General features: G+C 45.5%; 1 protein-coding gene across 1 annotated transcript in view; it reads right to left on the reverse strand.

Moving 5' to 3' along the window:
- Positions 1-6,712, reverse strand: part of SMURF2 (SMAD specific E3 ubiquitin protein ligase 2) — a 104,911-nt gene extending 98,199 nt beyond the window's left edge. The window contains exon 1 of the mRNA XM_065415331.1: positions 6,564-6,712. Coding sequence (XP_065271403.1) covers positions 6,564-6,712 — 149 coding nt within the window. The remainder of the gene's footprint in view (positions 1-6,563) is intronic.
- Positions 6,713-15,570: the final 8,858 nt, after the last annotated feature.

Below are 15,570 nucleotides of genomic sequence, written 5' to 3' on the forward strand. Positions count from 1 at the left end.
AACGTTTCTCCATTTTTATCTTCTTACATTGCCCTCATCACTACAAAAGAAGCACATTCCAAGTATTTAGAAACAGAAATAATGTCTTTCTTCCTTCCCAGCATGTAGACTGAAATAGTTTACTTTTATGTATACAATATACATAAATATTGTTAAAGGCCAAGTTTTTTTAAAAAGGTATTTTTCCTACAGAAGGAGGAACTATATCCAACGAATTGTTTACAATCTCAACTAAGGAAGCTGACTTGAAAACAGCAATACAAAAGATCAAAACAAAGGGGACAAAGGGCCTGATAGTTTGTTTCACGATTACACAGAAAAGACGGTCTGAGAGGGTGAGAAACAACCTAAGGTACCTAGCGCCTAAAAAGTTACAATGGCCTCCTGCCCGCCCCCCACCCCTTCCCTAAAAAATACAACTATTCCAAAAGGAGATCCGGCATGTTACAGACTTCGTGCAATAATTCTAGTGAACTCAGGTTTAATCTAGATTCTGAATACAGGGAGGCGGAGAGCACCAATACCTCCACCCCACCACACACACACTGCCCAGGGCTTCACCTCTCCTAACGAAGGCGTGTTTATTACTTAGAGTAAACAATCCGGTTTGATAATCGATGCCACTACAACGCTGTGCAAAGACGTTTCCTTCGTGGCACACGAACCCCTTAGCAACCCGCCCCCTGCTGCGGAGCACTGCGGGAGGGGCGTGCTGGGAGAGAGTTTACTTTTTCCTGAGGCCTGAGTCTCCAAGCCCCAGGTTCAATCTCAAATACACATGGAGGGAGCTCGATCCCACCTCTCCAGCTGGGCTTGCTGCTTGCGGGGTTTAGAAAACAGAGAAAGGGGCTTTCCCCAGTATCTCCCTTGCCTTTCACCCCCCCAACCTAACAGCCCACACTCCTCCTCGCCCCACACACCGCCCGCCCCCCCAAACCAGACCTTCCCTTCCCCCATCTACTCCCCACCTTAGCCTGCCTCCCCACAACAGCTCCCGCTCCCCAACTCGGCCCCTACCCTCCTGAACCATCCCCCCTTCTCCCCAAAGCAGCCCCGTACCCCCCAAACCAGGCTCCCCCCGCCACCTACCCCCTTCCCGTCTCCTCACAAAGCCCGCCTCTTGGCCCCCGGCCCCCTTCTCCCCGCCACCGCTGCCCCCCTCTCCGCCTTCCCACGGTCTCCTCCCGTCCCCGCGGCCGGCGGCGGAGCAGACCCGCTCGGCGGGCCCCAGGCTCGGTCCCGGGGGCTCCCCGATCCCTCCTCACCTGTCAGTCGCAGCTTGACGGGCCCGTTCCTCCGGGCCCCCTGGTTGGACATGTCCCCGGCCGCTGCTGGGGCTCGGCGCTGCCTTCGCCGGGGCTGCCCCTGCCTCTGGGGCCGGGCAGGAAGGGGGGACGCGCTAATGGAGTCGGGCTGGGCGCTCAGGGCAGCAGCGGCGGCGGCCGCCGGACGAGGAGAAGCCCGGATGTGCCCAGCGTCGCCATAAGCGGGGCCAGCGCCGAGGAGGAGGCGCCGCCGCCGCCTTCCCCCGCCCCCTGCCCGGGGCCCTGGCGGCGAGCACAACAAAGCCCGGGACAGCGCGTACCGCGGCGGCCGGCCGCCTCCCTTCCTCCGGGACTGGGCCTGGTACCAGCTTAGCCCCCAAGTGGGGATGAAGCCCCCCCGTGTCCCTGCAGCTTCCTTCCTGCCTCGGAGAAAAGGGCCCCTGTGCTCCCCTCAGTACCCCATGTCCTCACTACCCCCGGGGAGAAGGGGTGTCTGCCCCGTCAGCACCCCCTGCCACTGGGATGCCCACATGTCCTCACTACCCCTTGGGGAGGGGGCTGCCTGCCCCCATAGCATTCCCCTTGCCCTTTGGGGATGCCCCCATATCGTCACTACCCTTTGGGGAGGGGGCTTCCTTCCCCTTAGCATTCCCCTTGCCCTTTGGGGATGCCCCCATGTCCTCACTACCCCATGGGGCTGCCTCCTCCCCACACACTACTGCGTATAGAGCTCCCTGTGTATCTTTAACTCCCCCCAGGGAAAAGCCCCCCTCAGCTATCCCCTGCCATTGGGTGAGGGTACCCTTGTGGCTCCTCAATACCATCCATGGTGGATGGGACCCTTGTGTCTTCCTTTCTCCCTCAAGCTAGGCCCTCTCATCCCTTGCTTCCCACAGATGGGGCCCCTCTCACTGGGATGGGGCCCCTCTCACTGGGATGGTGCCCTTGTACCCCCAATTTTCTGGGAATTACACCCTCCTGTGTGTTTATTTCCCCCCCCCCCCAATCTCACCCCTTCCTAAGGAAGACACCACCTTGCACTGTGAATGCTGTTCCTTTTGCCCCTAAATGTTGACCAGGGGAGACTTGTAACACTATGATGGGCAAAATAGCATCAAGTGTGACTAATAATTCCCACCCTGGAGTTGAAAGGCTCAGAGAAATGTAGGCGCAAATCATATTGTGAGTCAAGGGGTAGAAAAAGGAGTAGGAAGTTATTAGTAGCGGGGGGGGGTGAAGATTTATGTATTGAAAAAAAAAGATTCAAAAGTAAAATAAGTTTATGGGATACAAATGTATAAGTAGATTGTGATACCTTTCTCACATCGAGTAGTACCCTGTTCCTGTTCCCCCAGTATGAGACTACTTGTGATGTAGGGTACTTTTCAGGATAAGGGTATCATAATCTAACCATGAAAACCATTACAACTCAGATAAATCCACCATTTATGTGTGATTTGGTTGCAGTAGAAAAGTGAGGGAAATTCCTGCACACACACTCTGAAATTCTCAAAAAAAGACTGATACAGATCCCAATTCTCAGTGTAACTCTTCTGTCTTCCAGATCCAATGGCAACTATTCCAGAGAATTCCAGGCCTTTCAACACACCCTCCACTACGGGCACTCCAAAGCAGCAAGAGGATTTAAGGAGGGTATCTGTATCTTAATGAACAACCCAGGAATTACAATAGAGGCTGGAGGGGCAACTTTCAAAAGTGCCCTACATTAGTGAAAGACAATCCTGGGACCAACACAACTACACTGCATACCCTAAATTAAATGAGAACACTGGTGTAGCTAAAAATGGGCAAGGTACTCCCACTTAAAATTATGAGTTTGAGATGCCATTGTAAAATTTCCATGAAGATTGAGATCGATAGGAAACTACTGGCTTTGTAAGCAGACTGCTAATTATATTTGATATTATTTCTGATGCTCACCCAGCTTATCTGATAGTTTCATTACATAGGTCCCATTCTGCTAAGGCATTTGGCACTGCACAAACTGAAAAACTAGAATACAAATTAAAACATAATATTCAATATTAAAAAGCCAAACAAAAATTATATCCTCAGTACTCCTCACATACTTTTCCTGCTAATTTTGTATTGCTTTGTACACCCATACAAGTTGAATGAGGTCTCAATTATCTGGCTTAGTGCAAGAGACTCCAGCATATCATTTCTGCTACAATAACTATCTCCAGTGCAATAGCTGATTTGATTAGAAGACTACATTCTTGCCTTTAAGGTGAATGTTTTGGCTTTTTATTTTTTAATTTGGTCTATTTAATAAACTATTGTTTTTCCATAGGGTTTCCCTCAGTACAACTCTATCATAGCACTGGGTTGTACTGGACCTAAAGAAACCACCCAATTTTGGAGTCCCATACTGTTCTTCCAGCTGAGAAGGATAGATGGCAGCACTCCCAGCCCAGGGTATGAGAAAATGGGATCAGAAATTGAATGTAGCAGGACTTCCACATGGTAGTGCAGAAGACTAAGCCACTGGGCTATCCATTATGTTAAACTAGTCTAATGTTTTTAATATTTCATTTCATTGTGTTTATTTTTAAAAGTACTATTGTAAGACTATATAGGGCAGAGAGGGAAGCTCATATTGACGTAATACCAATGTATGACACCTACCTTTAAAATAAAACCTTCAATTGATAACATGCTGTACAGCACTACACAGAAACTACATAAATGTGTATTAGCAGATAGAGCCATCATATCTCTTCAGGGCAAAGATTGTGTCTTATAGGTTTGGACAATGCCTTGGACATTGTGTCACAATTCAATGAACAATCAGTTTAAATCCACATAGGACCTTGCTATCTGCTGGATTTGATTTCAGAATCGAGTGATCATTTTACATCTTGTAAAAACTGCAAGATCTTCCTAGGGAATATGTCCCTTGCAACTCCTTTTCAACACAGAATTCATGATCTGCAGTTCTCATTGTAAATGATTCTTGAACATGGCTTTTTGATATGTCTGGGAATTGTGCAAGATCTTTTGGAAGAGCTTTTTAAGTCCCGGAGGGCTCCAAATATGCCATCTGTGGAATTACACATTGTACCGGGATATTGTAAGATACTGCTTTCGACATAATTCTATTGGGTCATTGTGACCTCAATAAAACCATTATGATTCTTCCATTTACACTGTTTGGGATGAGTGGTTCTCTATGTTATTAAAAATTTTATGAAAGGTGCATGTATAACAGCTACTTTTCGAAGTTAAATAACCAGACATTTTCTGAAACAAAAGAACATGGGCAGAGTTATTGCTTGAGAAATTCATTTTTTTAAAGAAATATAAAAATAGGGTTTTTTTTAAATTGGTCAAATATCTGAAAACACCACATTTTAACCTCTCTCTTCAGACAACCCCGGTGTGATTTTTCACAGGTGCTGAGCATCTCTGTAAGGGCTTGATCCAAAACCCACTGAAGTCAGTTGGCTTCTTTTCATTGACTTCAATGGGCTTTGGCTCAAGCCGCTGGTTGTTAGCTTCAGCTCAGAACATACTGAAATTCTCTTGGATTACGCTTCAATGGGATTCCACACAGGTTCAAGGGTCAACAGTAGCAGATCCTAGTGCAGGATAGGAATCTAAGGCCCAGATCCACAAAGTTACTTAGGCATCTAAACACCAGACTTAGGTGCCTAAATCCCAGTTTTGGCTCCATTGTGATCCACAAAACTCCCACCTAACCCCTTTAGGAACCTAAACTTACTCAACACCTAAATTTTCAGGGTAAAAGTTCCCTAGGCACCTATGTTTCTGCCTCTGGGTATGTGCACGGCTGTCTCACTCTTAAGTGTACAGATGCCTATCTCCCACCTAAGCCCCAGAGCGATTCAGAAACTTTGCAGAAGATAGGCATTCATCTGCCTAAGTCATGTGTGGTGCGGTCATGGTAGGTGTGCTCAGAGGAGGTGGGGATTACCCCCCTTCTAGCTCAGTGGTTAGAGCACTCTTCTGGCATTTGGGAGACCTGGGTTCAGTCCTCCCCTTGGGTGGGAAGGGAAGGTTTTGAGCAGGAGTCTATCAGGAAAATGTTCTGACCACTGAGCTATGGAATATTCTGATGTAGGGACTCCTCAGGTGTATCAATAATTAGAGTCATTGGAGTAGGGGGACTGAATGCTGGGTCCCTAACCACTGGGCTACAGCGTCATTGCCCTCTGTCTCTGGCCCAATGATTCTGTTCCACTGTGGATAAACAGTCACTGGACCAGAGAGAGAGTAGTGGGCACCACCTCCTCCTCTGGCCATTTTGGATGGAGAAAGGCAGGGGCCTAACTCATTCCCAAAAGATGCCTTCAGTGCCTCAGAGTATGTCTACACAGCAAAGAAAACCCATGGCTGGCCTGTGCCAGGTTACTCAGGCTAAGGGGCTGTTTCATTGATGTGTAGACTTCCAGGCACAGGCTGGAGCCTAAGCTTTGGGACCCTCCCACCCCACAGGGTCCTAGAGCCCAGCAATTAAACAGCCCCGCAGCCCGAGTCCCTGACTCCAGGACAGCACCTGCTGACCAGACTTAGGAGAGAGAGGGGCAAGGCTTAGGACACACCTCTCTCCTTGTCATCTCCTATCAGCTAGCTTAGATGTCTCCCTGCCTAGCCTACTGACTTTTGTGGGTTGCATTCTTAGGAGCCTATCTCTCCCTATTCATTGTATGGGAGCCTAGGCACCTAGCTCAGGCTTTGTGGATCATAGTAGTAGTATTCCTGCGATTTTCCAGGCACCAACAAGTTAGGCACCGTGATGCCCAGAGTTACATCGCCTAAGTCCCTTTGTGGGTCTGGTATTAGAATGTAAATTGGAGGTTAAGCCTCCAAAGTGACCACTGTCTCCCATAAAATACTTAATCCCAGTGAATTCAATGAAAGCTGAAGTTGTTCAGCACTTTGCAAGACTGTGTCCTTAATTAGACTTATGCATGAGTTGGGTTCTCAGGGATTGTTTGTACTGGGTTTACTGGTTTATGCATTTGTAATTGATATAGGTCTCTTTTACTATTTATTAATATCATGTATTTGCATATTCTTATTTGTCAAAACAATTGGCATATTCAATACATTTAAATTTTTTGAACCTTTGTATCATCAAATAAGTAGCTCTTTCATGGAGACTATTTGTGGCTTTCTTGTTTTGTTATTTTCAATCTATGAAAAGTCTTTTTAACACATCCTAGCTACCATGTTAATATCCTGGTGTGCCACACCATAAATTTATTTTGACCAGCTAAGACGTGTTTTAAAAAAACAACAACGGTTACTCACCTTCTCATAACTGTTGTTCTTCGAGATGTGTTGTTCACATCCATTCCAATCAGGTGTGAGTGCGCGCCGCATGCACGGTCATTAGAAACTTTTCCCCTTAGCAGCTCCTGTCGGGTTGGCTCGAGAGCCCCCTGGAGTGGCGCCTTCATGGCGCTCAATATAGGACCCTGTTGACCCGACCCCCCTTCAGTTCCTTCTTGCCAGCTACTCCGACAGAGGGGAAGGTGGGTGGGTATTGGAATGGATGTGAACAACACATCTCGAAGAACAATAGTTACAAGAAGGTGAGTAACCGTTTCATTCACTGCCGTGACCACCAGGGAGCAAGGGTGTGGGTGAGAGAATAAGTACTCGTATCCCTGAGATAGGACAAAGTACTTCCTCTCTATGCCCCCGGCGGTGGGCGGAATGGAGGCTGGAGTCTGCCACAGGGTTTTATTATTATTTTGTATGGTCATTATTCATGGTAATGGCACCCGGGAAGGACCTTCTAGCGCAAGAATATCTACCATTGAGTTCTCTGTTTCAGCCACTTCCTCCGTCTGCAGGCCTATTTTGCGGGCAATGCAGGGGAGCAAGTCTTGGTGTGCCCTGTAGTCGATGGGCGGGGGTCTTGAAACTGACGCTCCTGCCACCACCTCCTCAGGCAAGGACGATGATGTGGCAAGTGAAGGTACAGGGTCCTCACAGCCCTCTAGCTGCCCCAAATGTGGGATACATGGCAAATTGTCACCTCTACTCTTGCAAGCAGAAGACATTCAGATCAGGCCATACTCTGACAGGGAGAGAGGCCAGGTCTATAGTATCGTCTCCTTTTCTCTTAACCTTGCAGAAGCCCCTGTATGCTCTCTAGTAATTGGGTTCTGCGGGTTGGGGCTGAGGGCACAGCCATTTTCTGTCCTATCATTCCTTCCCCAGTTTCTGTGTGGAATCACTAAGTAAGACAATGTCAGCAATTTTTACTCACTGTCCCCTTTGCTGAGTAAAGCCCCTGAGTGGGGGGACAAGGAGCAGCAGCCAGGAAAAGAACCCACGCAGGAGCCATGGTTACAAGGGTGTCAGGAAGCTTTGCAAAGCAGTTCTCAGAGAATTTGTTTGCTTATGGTGGTCAAGGCCCATGCACTGACACAAGAGAGTATACTTCACTCCCCCAACAAAACAATGCAACGGACATTCTGGGACTCAAGGCATTTCTTGTCCTCTATATAGGTTTATTTCCACCCCAATAATCTTCTCATAGAGGATGCATCAGACATTAAATGGATACTTCATTATTGGGGCTTATATGTATAAAGTACATGTTGCTCTCAAACCATCTCATTTCAAGGGTAAAAAGAAGCTGCACATTTTATGGAGCTAATCTTGTGATGTAAGTGTTTAAGTATTACCATTAAATGCTGACAAGTGATCTGTATTTCACTCTAGGCTGATATCACTGAGTAACAAATCCTTTCAAGATGAGGTAGCTAGCTCAGATCCAGAGGGAAGGGAGTGCCTTTTCTTGCCCAACAGCTCACTTGTTGGATGGCAGCTGCACTGACAGGCTCATAAGGGAGTTCCATCCAGTCATCCTCAGCCAGAAGGTTAGTGATTGAGACATGGAGTCTCAAGGGTGGGCAGGAATGTGTAAAGAAAGGAAGAACTGAAGCATCTTTCGGGCTCCAACAGAGATGTGGAGGAGCCATTGGGGAGATAAAATAATTTAATAGTTGAGATTATTGGTTAGTAAAAGTTTTTGAATAAACGTGTAGAGATACAAAAACTGCTGTTCTATGGCTGCATACCACAGAAATTTGATTCTTGAATTTCCCACTATGCAGAAAGAAAAGGCTTTACATTTACAGAGGTTTCTCAAGGGATTTAGTGTGTTTTACTGGAAAACATAAACATGTCTATAACCAAATAGTGTTTGTTTTCAGAAAAGGAAATGTGTAGCTAAATTCTTAGAGGTGATGTCCTTTCCATCTTTAGAGACAGAAGAGGATGCTGGAAATGTGTTCCTCAGAATTTGGTATGTGTTCAACAAAGAGAAACACCCCTGGAATTAACACAAAGATTATAATCTCAAGTCTTCCTACAAAAGATTTAGTCACACCATTCCTTTAAACAATCATGAGAGAGCTGGCTGGTATTATACCACATTCTTCACTGGCATATGCAGTGATTTGATGGAAGCAAAGGTTTCCATCATGATAGTGTTAAGGCTTGGTGGGGAAGTAGAAGGTTATAATGGTATTTTCTAAGGCAAAGCTTTGTTTGGAACAAGTGTTCTTCAAATTTGCTACTTTCGATTTCCTGCTGTTAGTCTCTCTTTCTCTGAGCCGGATCCTTCTCTCACGTACACTGGTGTAAATAAGGAGTCAATGGAGTTAAAATTAGCATAGGTAGTAAGCGCAGTGCAGCCCCATTCTCTGTGTTTTCCTTTTCCTCTATGGCATGCTGTTTGTGGAATTTGCAACTGCAGCGGACAGACTGTGCTTATTTTTTCCACCTAATGATACAGTTCTGGGCGTAAAAGGTAATACCACAATAAGCATCCAGACAAAGCAAATTAAAATGTTAATCTATCAAACTCAAAACTATTTTAGGAAGATAAATCTGGACTCTTTCTACAGTAACTATTGCCTTCAGTCTTCGCAACTCCAGCTACGTGAATAACATAGCTGGAGTAGACGTACCTTAGGTCGAGTTACCGCGGGGTCTACGCCGCGGGGGGTGTTGACTTACCTTACTCTTCTCATCAGGTGTAGAGTACAGGGGTCGACTGGAGAACGATCTGCTGTTGATTTGGTGGGTCTTCACTAGACCAGTGGATCGATCTCAGAGTGTCCAACTTTTTTCTTTTTCACTACTACTTACCCACACTGGTAACAATGAGCTTTTAAAATAGCTGTTTGCAATACTAGATACAGTCTCTTGATCTGAACATTTACATGTTCAGTGTTCTGTCTCCCTTCCTTTTTAGTCAATTCTCTCCCAACAAAATTCCATGCAAAACATTTAAAAATAAAAAAAGTCATGGTACTTACATGTTTGCAGACGTCACACATTATTCACTCTGCTTGCATGTTATATTCCTCCCTCCCACCTCTTTGTCGGTCTTGTAAGCTTTTCAGAGCAGGGACTGTCTCTTACTTTGTGTTTGTACAGTGCCACGCCCAATTAAGCCTTACCTCAGTTGGGCTCCATAGGCACTCCCTAATATTAATTAATAATAATACAAATTTACAACATTAAACTTGGACAATATCTTATTAAAATAAAATCTAGACAAACAACTCCCATAAGAAAGAAAGAAAGAAAGAAAGAAAAAGCAGGGCAGTTCCTTTAACTACAGGTAACGTAATATTCTTTCAGAGCATATCCTTACTACGTTGAAACATGCAGTAAAAGTTCAGCAAACAATAGCTATTGGTCTGTGGGGATTCTTCAGGCACCGACCCCCATTGAGAGCACTGCAAAGTCAAGAAAGGAGGGTCTAGAAATGATGATGGGTTTGGAACAAGTGCTCGTGTTGCTTCACTGTCTGGAAGAGATAATGAAATAAAATAAGGCCCGATTCTGCCATTTTCACTCACACTGAATAGAATCTTAATCCTCAAGGAACCAGGTTTATTTCCTTAGGTCATGACTTCCTGGAGACCACAGAGAATGCTGTTCTCTTATGACCTCCCTCAACCAAGGCCCTCTCCATAGACATCTTTGCTTGCAATGGCCATTGTCCCTCTAGCCAGAACCATACCCTTTCTCCACTTTGGCTATGTCTACACTACCACTTACGTCGCTCAGGGGTGTGAATAAGCACCAATGTGGACAGCGCTACGCTGGCAGGAGAGCTTCTCCCGCGGACGTAGCTTCTGCCACTTGTTGGGGGTGGATTAATAAAGTCAAGAGGAGAGCTCTCTCCCATCTGCTTAGAGCAGCTAATGTAAGCGTAGCCATTTGTCAGGCTCTCTTTTAGTGATGTCTATACTGCAATTAAGAACCCACGGCTGGCCCAGGCCTTGTTCTGTCTGTTGAGCAGTACAGTGGACCAGATGCATATGCCCAGATCAGTACTTCATCTCGGTTGTAACAGGTCCGTGGGCCATAAATCTGACATTTTAATGCAGAGAGACAAAGAAAACTATCCCACAATGGACGATTTCTTCATCACAGCAACATAATGAGCAGAAATGTCTAAACAGAAGCTCTGCTTCTCACTAAGATTCCCTTTGGCATGTAGAGACAATGCTTGTGTAAAAGGTCAAGATTCAATCAATTTCTCAGGCTGGAGAGCAAGATGGAGCTCCATCTCAGCAGAATAAAATAGGAAGGACGTCTCCACCCCTCCACCAGCTGCTGAAAAGAGGACAGTAGCTTGCAGTGACAGATATCATCGCCCTCTCAGACAGGATGCGTTTTGGGAAATGATGCGTCTCTGAAGGGAAATGACTGCAACCGTGACTGCAAAAAAAAAAAAAAAGAGAGACCCCCCCCCCCCCCCCCACGACAGGATTTTCCAGTGGTTAGTCATTTAGATAAATCCTATAACTCCAACCACAGCAGATTAGTAATTGAGGCGCACACATTTCATTTACTCCTTCAACTATTTTGTTTCCTAATTATGTCCTGCTGGATGGCAGTGTCCTCATGTTACTTTATAAAAGTAAGACATGCAAACTCGTTAAAGAGTGGATAGGCATTGAAACAGGCAAACCAGGTGCATCATAGTATCTTATGGGTAGCCAGAGGCTAAAAATCCCTTTCTGAAAGAAACAAATGTAATATTAATTTGAAGTGAGAAGGCATTGGACTAGTGTTTAGAGTAGGTGACTGGGAGTCAAAGAAAAAAAAATTCTGCTCTCATTTATACCAGTATAACCCCCGTGTAACCTAGTTGGCCCCAAGACTTCTGAGTTCTAGTCCCAGTTTTGTGGCCCAGGTGAAGTCATCAAACTTCTCTGCCCCTGGGTGTAGTGTTGTTTTTCAGAACCTATGCTTCAGTACTGTTTTTTGCATAGCACTTGTATGCAATCTTATAGTAACAAACCAGGATGTATGAACACAGAGGGGAAAATTACTGTGGAAACCAATGTCATATTTCAAGAGATGGTCTAGTGACATAGGACTAGAAGTCATTCCTAATTCTGCCTCCCTATGGGCTCCCATTGAAATTAGTGGGGGAGTTTCTTCTCTAACTTAAACCAATGGAAATCAAGAGTAACTCTACTGAACATTATATAACCTGTGTATTGAGAGGGGGATTAGGCTCAATGACTTCAGTCGGAGCAGGATCAGCCCTACATAACCTTGGCCAAGTCACTTAGTTCAACAGTTTCAAAAGCAGCCATATGTTCTGGGTGCCCAACATGAGACACACCTGAGCCTAAATTGCAGAAATGCTGAGTGCTCATAACTTCCATTGAAGTCAGTGGGACCTGTGAGTGAAAAATACTGTGGAAAAGCAGGCTCAAGGTGTCTCAAACTCATCATCCCAAAAATCAGCCACCCAAAACCAGAGGCCACTCTTGAAATTATTAGTGTCACCCTCTCTTCACCTCCGTTTATTCATCTGTAAAGTAGTGATAATAGTACAAACTTTCCTCAGAGTGAGGGGAGGTTTAATTGAGGTTTGTAAAGCGCTGTGAGCGCCAGCTGTTAAGTATTCTCATTTAAATTATTAAAGGTACCTTGACTATCCCTTTATAAGAATTATGGGCCTGATCTTGTAACTCCCAAAGCTCACCTTGCTTTGTGTATGGAGCAGCTGCATGATCAGGTCCCATATACTTTTGTTTGTTCGACGTGAGTGGATTAATAAAAACCTAGAATCTTATAGAATAAGATAGAATTGTTGTTAACTATCTTGGTGAGGCATATGGGAGATTTACCTTGTCGCTGTATTAATGTCTATCTACAACTGTTATGTGAATTATCTTGAAAGGTTTATGTTTCTAACATAGTATGCACTAGAAAATAATAGTGAGCATAACTTTGTAACCCAGTAAAAGGGTTAATGTTTCACATTTAGTGAGAGCACCATCTTTTTTCATCTCATCTCAAGGCCAGGTCTCACTAGGAACAGTTCTACAGGCGATCAGAGTAGATGATCACAAGGGTGCCTTCTGGCCTTAGAATATATGACCTTGTTAAATAGTATGAAAGCATATTTGGGATTGATGTAGCACCCCCTGGTGGACCACTTTAATATCAATATACTACATAGCTATGAACATGCATCTTGAGCAGATATTGGACCAACATTACACTGCAGGATGGTAGCATTGTCTTCAAAGCCCTCTCCCACAAAAGTACAGTCCCTACAATATTCTTTTTATAAAGTAAATTGGTTATTCATTTAAGACTGCCCCCAACGATTTTCAATATCTGCAGATTTTTGCACTGAAAACTATTGTATCAACAGTGTCAGGAGAAAGCTGGAGGATTGAGAGCTGGGGAATGGAAACATGGAGCTTCTGGCATTCAAAGCAGTTGAAGCTTTTGATATTGGGGAGTAGGTGGTTCTCTTCACCTTTTCAATTTTGGGCAAGGGTGGAGGCAATTGTAAATTGGATGGCAGTTTAAATTAATCATTACTTACCCCAACAAGGCTTAACATCAACTAGCTCCTTGGTGTCCCAGCTCTAAAGATGAATGCAATATGCCTTAAAGGGTTATCCTCTACACAAACATTCTAGACTGTTTGATGCACAAACATTATTTTGCTAAATAGCATAGCTGATATAGCCATAGAGTATAAAATAGACAAGTTATAATCCCTCACAAGTAGCTGTAGTAGAGCCGTGCACATAACCCATTTTTCAGTTCAGTAACCAACCAAAAAAACCCAACATTGTTTTAGGTGAAGTGAAACATTTGATTTTTTTTTTTTTTTTTTTTTTTAAATATCTTTTATCTGTATTTGAAATAAAATTTTAGGCAAAAAATAATTGTTTAAAATCAAAGTTTAAATGTTTATAAAAATGTCAAAAACATTACAATTTGCCATCCCAACTGAAACATTTTGATTAATTTGACTAATTCATGAAGTATTTGTTGAACTAATCTGCATTTCTCGCTCCCCCCCCCCCGGTGTAAAAACAAGTTTAATCTGAAAAATTTCACCCCGTTCTACAATAGAGCATTTTTCATGCTGAGGATGCCCAGGTGATTTATAATGTTGACTCACCTACTTCTGAAATGCAGTCCTCATACGGGTAGCCATAGCAGCCATCCTGTTTAAGCAGCTGTATAGTATTCTTAAATGGGTAAGTTATGAACATTTATAAATTAAATTTACAGTGAGAAAGTCTGTAAAGTGTAGGGATGGAAAGTGGTAGTTACACTAAGCGAGATAACAGATAGTCAGGGCACCATTTTTAAAGTTCTTGTGTTAAGTAGCAGCTTCAACAGCACAGCAGTCTCTAGGCCAGGAGTAGAAGAAGCAAGAGTGCTACCTACTAAAATCACAAATACCATTTCATAGATCTCATTCAAGTACCCACCAGGTCCAATCCCGACTAGTTTCTAGAACTTCAGATTATAGCACAAGGTTGTATGGTGATATCAGAATAAAGGACAGTTACCTGTTCCGTAACTGGCATTCTTCGAGATGTGTTGCTCATGTCTATTCCACAGTAGATGTGCACGTTCGCCACGTGCACCGGTGCCGGAAGTTTTTCCCTCAGCAGTACCCATAGGGGGAGCATTGCTGCGACCCCTGGAGTGGCGCCTCTATAGTGCACTATAAGGGGAGCCGCAAGCTCCCCCCACCCTCAGTTCCTTCTTGCCGGACCAACTCTGACAGAGGGGAAAGAGGGTGGGATGTGGAATAGACATGAGCAACACATCTCGAAGAACGCCAGTTACGGAACAGGTAACTGTCCTTTCTTCTTCGAGTGCTTGCTCATGTGCATTCCACAGTAGTTGATTACAAGCTATGTCTGATGGAGGTGGGTAGGAGTTCACAGTTTCCCTGGCTGAAGCACAGCTCTACCGAAACGAGAGTCATCCCTGGCGTGGGAGACAATCGCATACTGCGACGTGAACGTGTGTGCTGAGGACCAGGTAGCGGCTCTACAGATGTCCTGAATAGGGGCATGGGCCACAAAGGCAGCTGACGAGGCATGAGCCCTTGTCGAGTGAGCCCTTACGATAGGTGGTGCGGGAACCCCTGCTAGGTCGTAGCATGTGTGGATGCACGATGTAATCCACTGGGAAAGCCTCTGGGTGGAGATTGGTTGACCCCTCATGCGCTCGGCTGAAGCAACAAAGAGTTGCAAAGACCTGCGGAACGTCTTAGTCCGATCCAGATAAAAAGCCAGTGCTCTGCGCACACCGAGCATATGGAGGCAGCGTTCCTCATTAGAGGCATGAGGTTTGGGGCAGAGGACAGGCAGGAAGATGTCCTGGCCCATGTGAAAGGCGGAGACCACCTTAGGGAGGAATGCAGGGTGTGGGCGGAGATGAACCTTGTCCTTGTGAAAGACTGTGTAGGGGGGGGGGTCCACAGGTCAGGGCCCTGAGCTCCGAGACCCGCCGGGTTGACGTGATAGCCACAAGGAAAGCTACCTTCCATGAAAGGTGAGACCATGAGCATGTGGCCAGGGGTTCGAATGGGGGCCCCCCCGTGAGGCATGATAACAGCAAATTGAGATCCCACTGAGGAACCGGGGTTCTAGCATAAGGAAAATACCGGTCTAGCCCCTTGAGGAAACGCCCGGTCATGGCATGGGAGAAAACCGAGCAGCCCTGAACCGGCGGATGGAACGCCGAAATAGCCGCCAGGTGCACCCTGACGGAGGAAGGGGCCAGGCCTTGAGTTCTAAGGTGGAGGAGGTACTCAAGGACAAGTTGGAGCGGGGCAGACATTGGGGAAGTACCCTGCTCACCCGCCCACCTGGAGAACCTGGACCACTTTGCCAGGTAGGCTCGGCACGTGGATGGCTTCCTACTTTCGAGGAGGACATGCCTGACCCCTTCCGAACACCTTCTCTCCTCCACATCTAGCCATTGATCAGCCACG

This window comes from Emys orbicularis, chromosome 13 (genome assembly GCF_028017835.1).
Source record: "Emys orbicularis isolate rEmyOrb1 chromosome 13, rEmyOrb1.hap1, whole genome shotgun sequence".
NCBI lineage: Eukaryota > Metazoa > Chordata > Testudines > Emydidae > Emys > Emys orbicularis.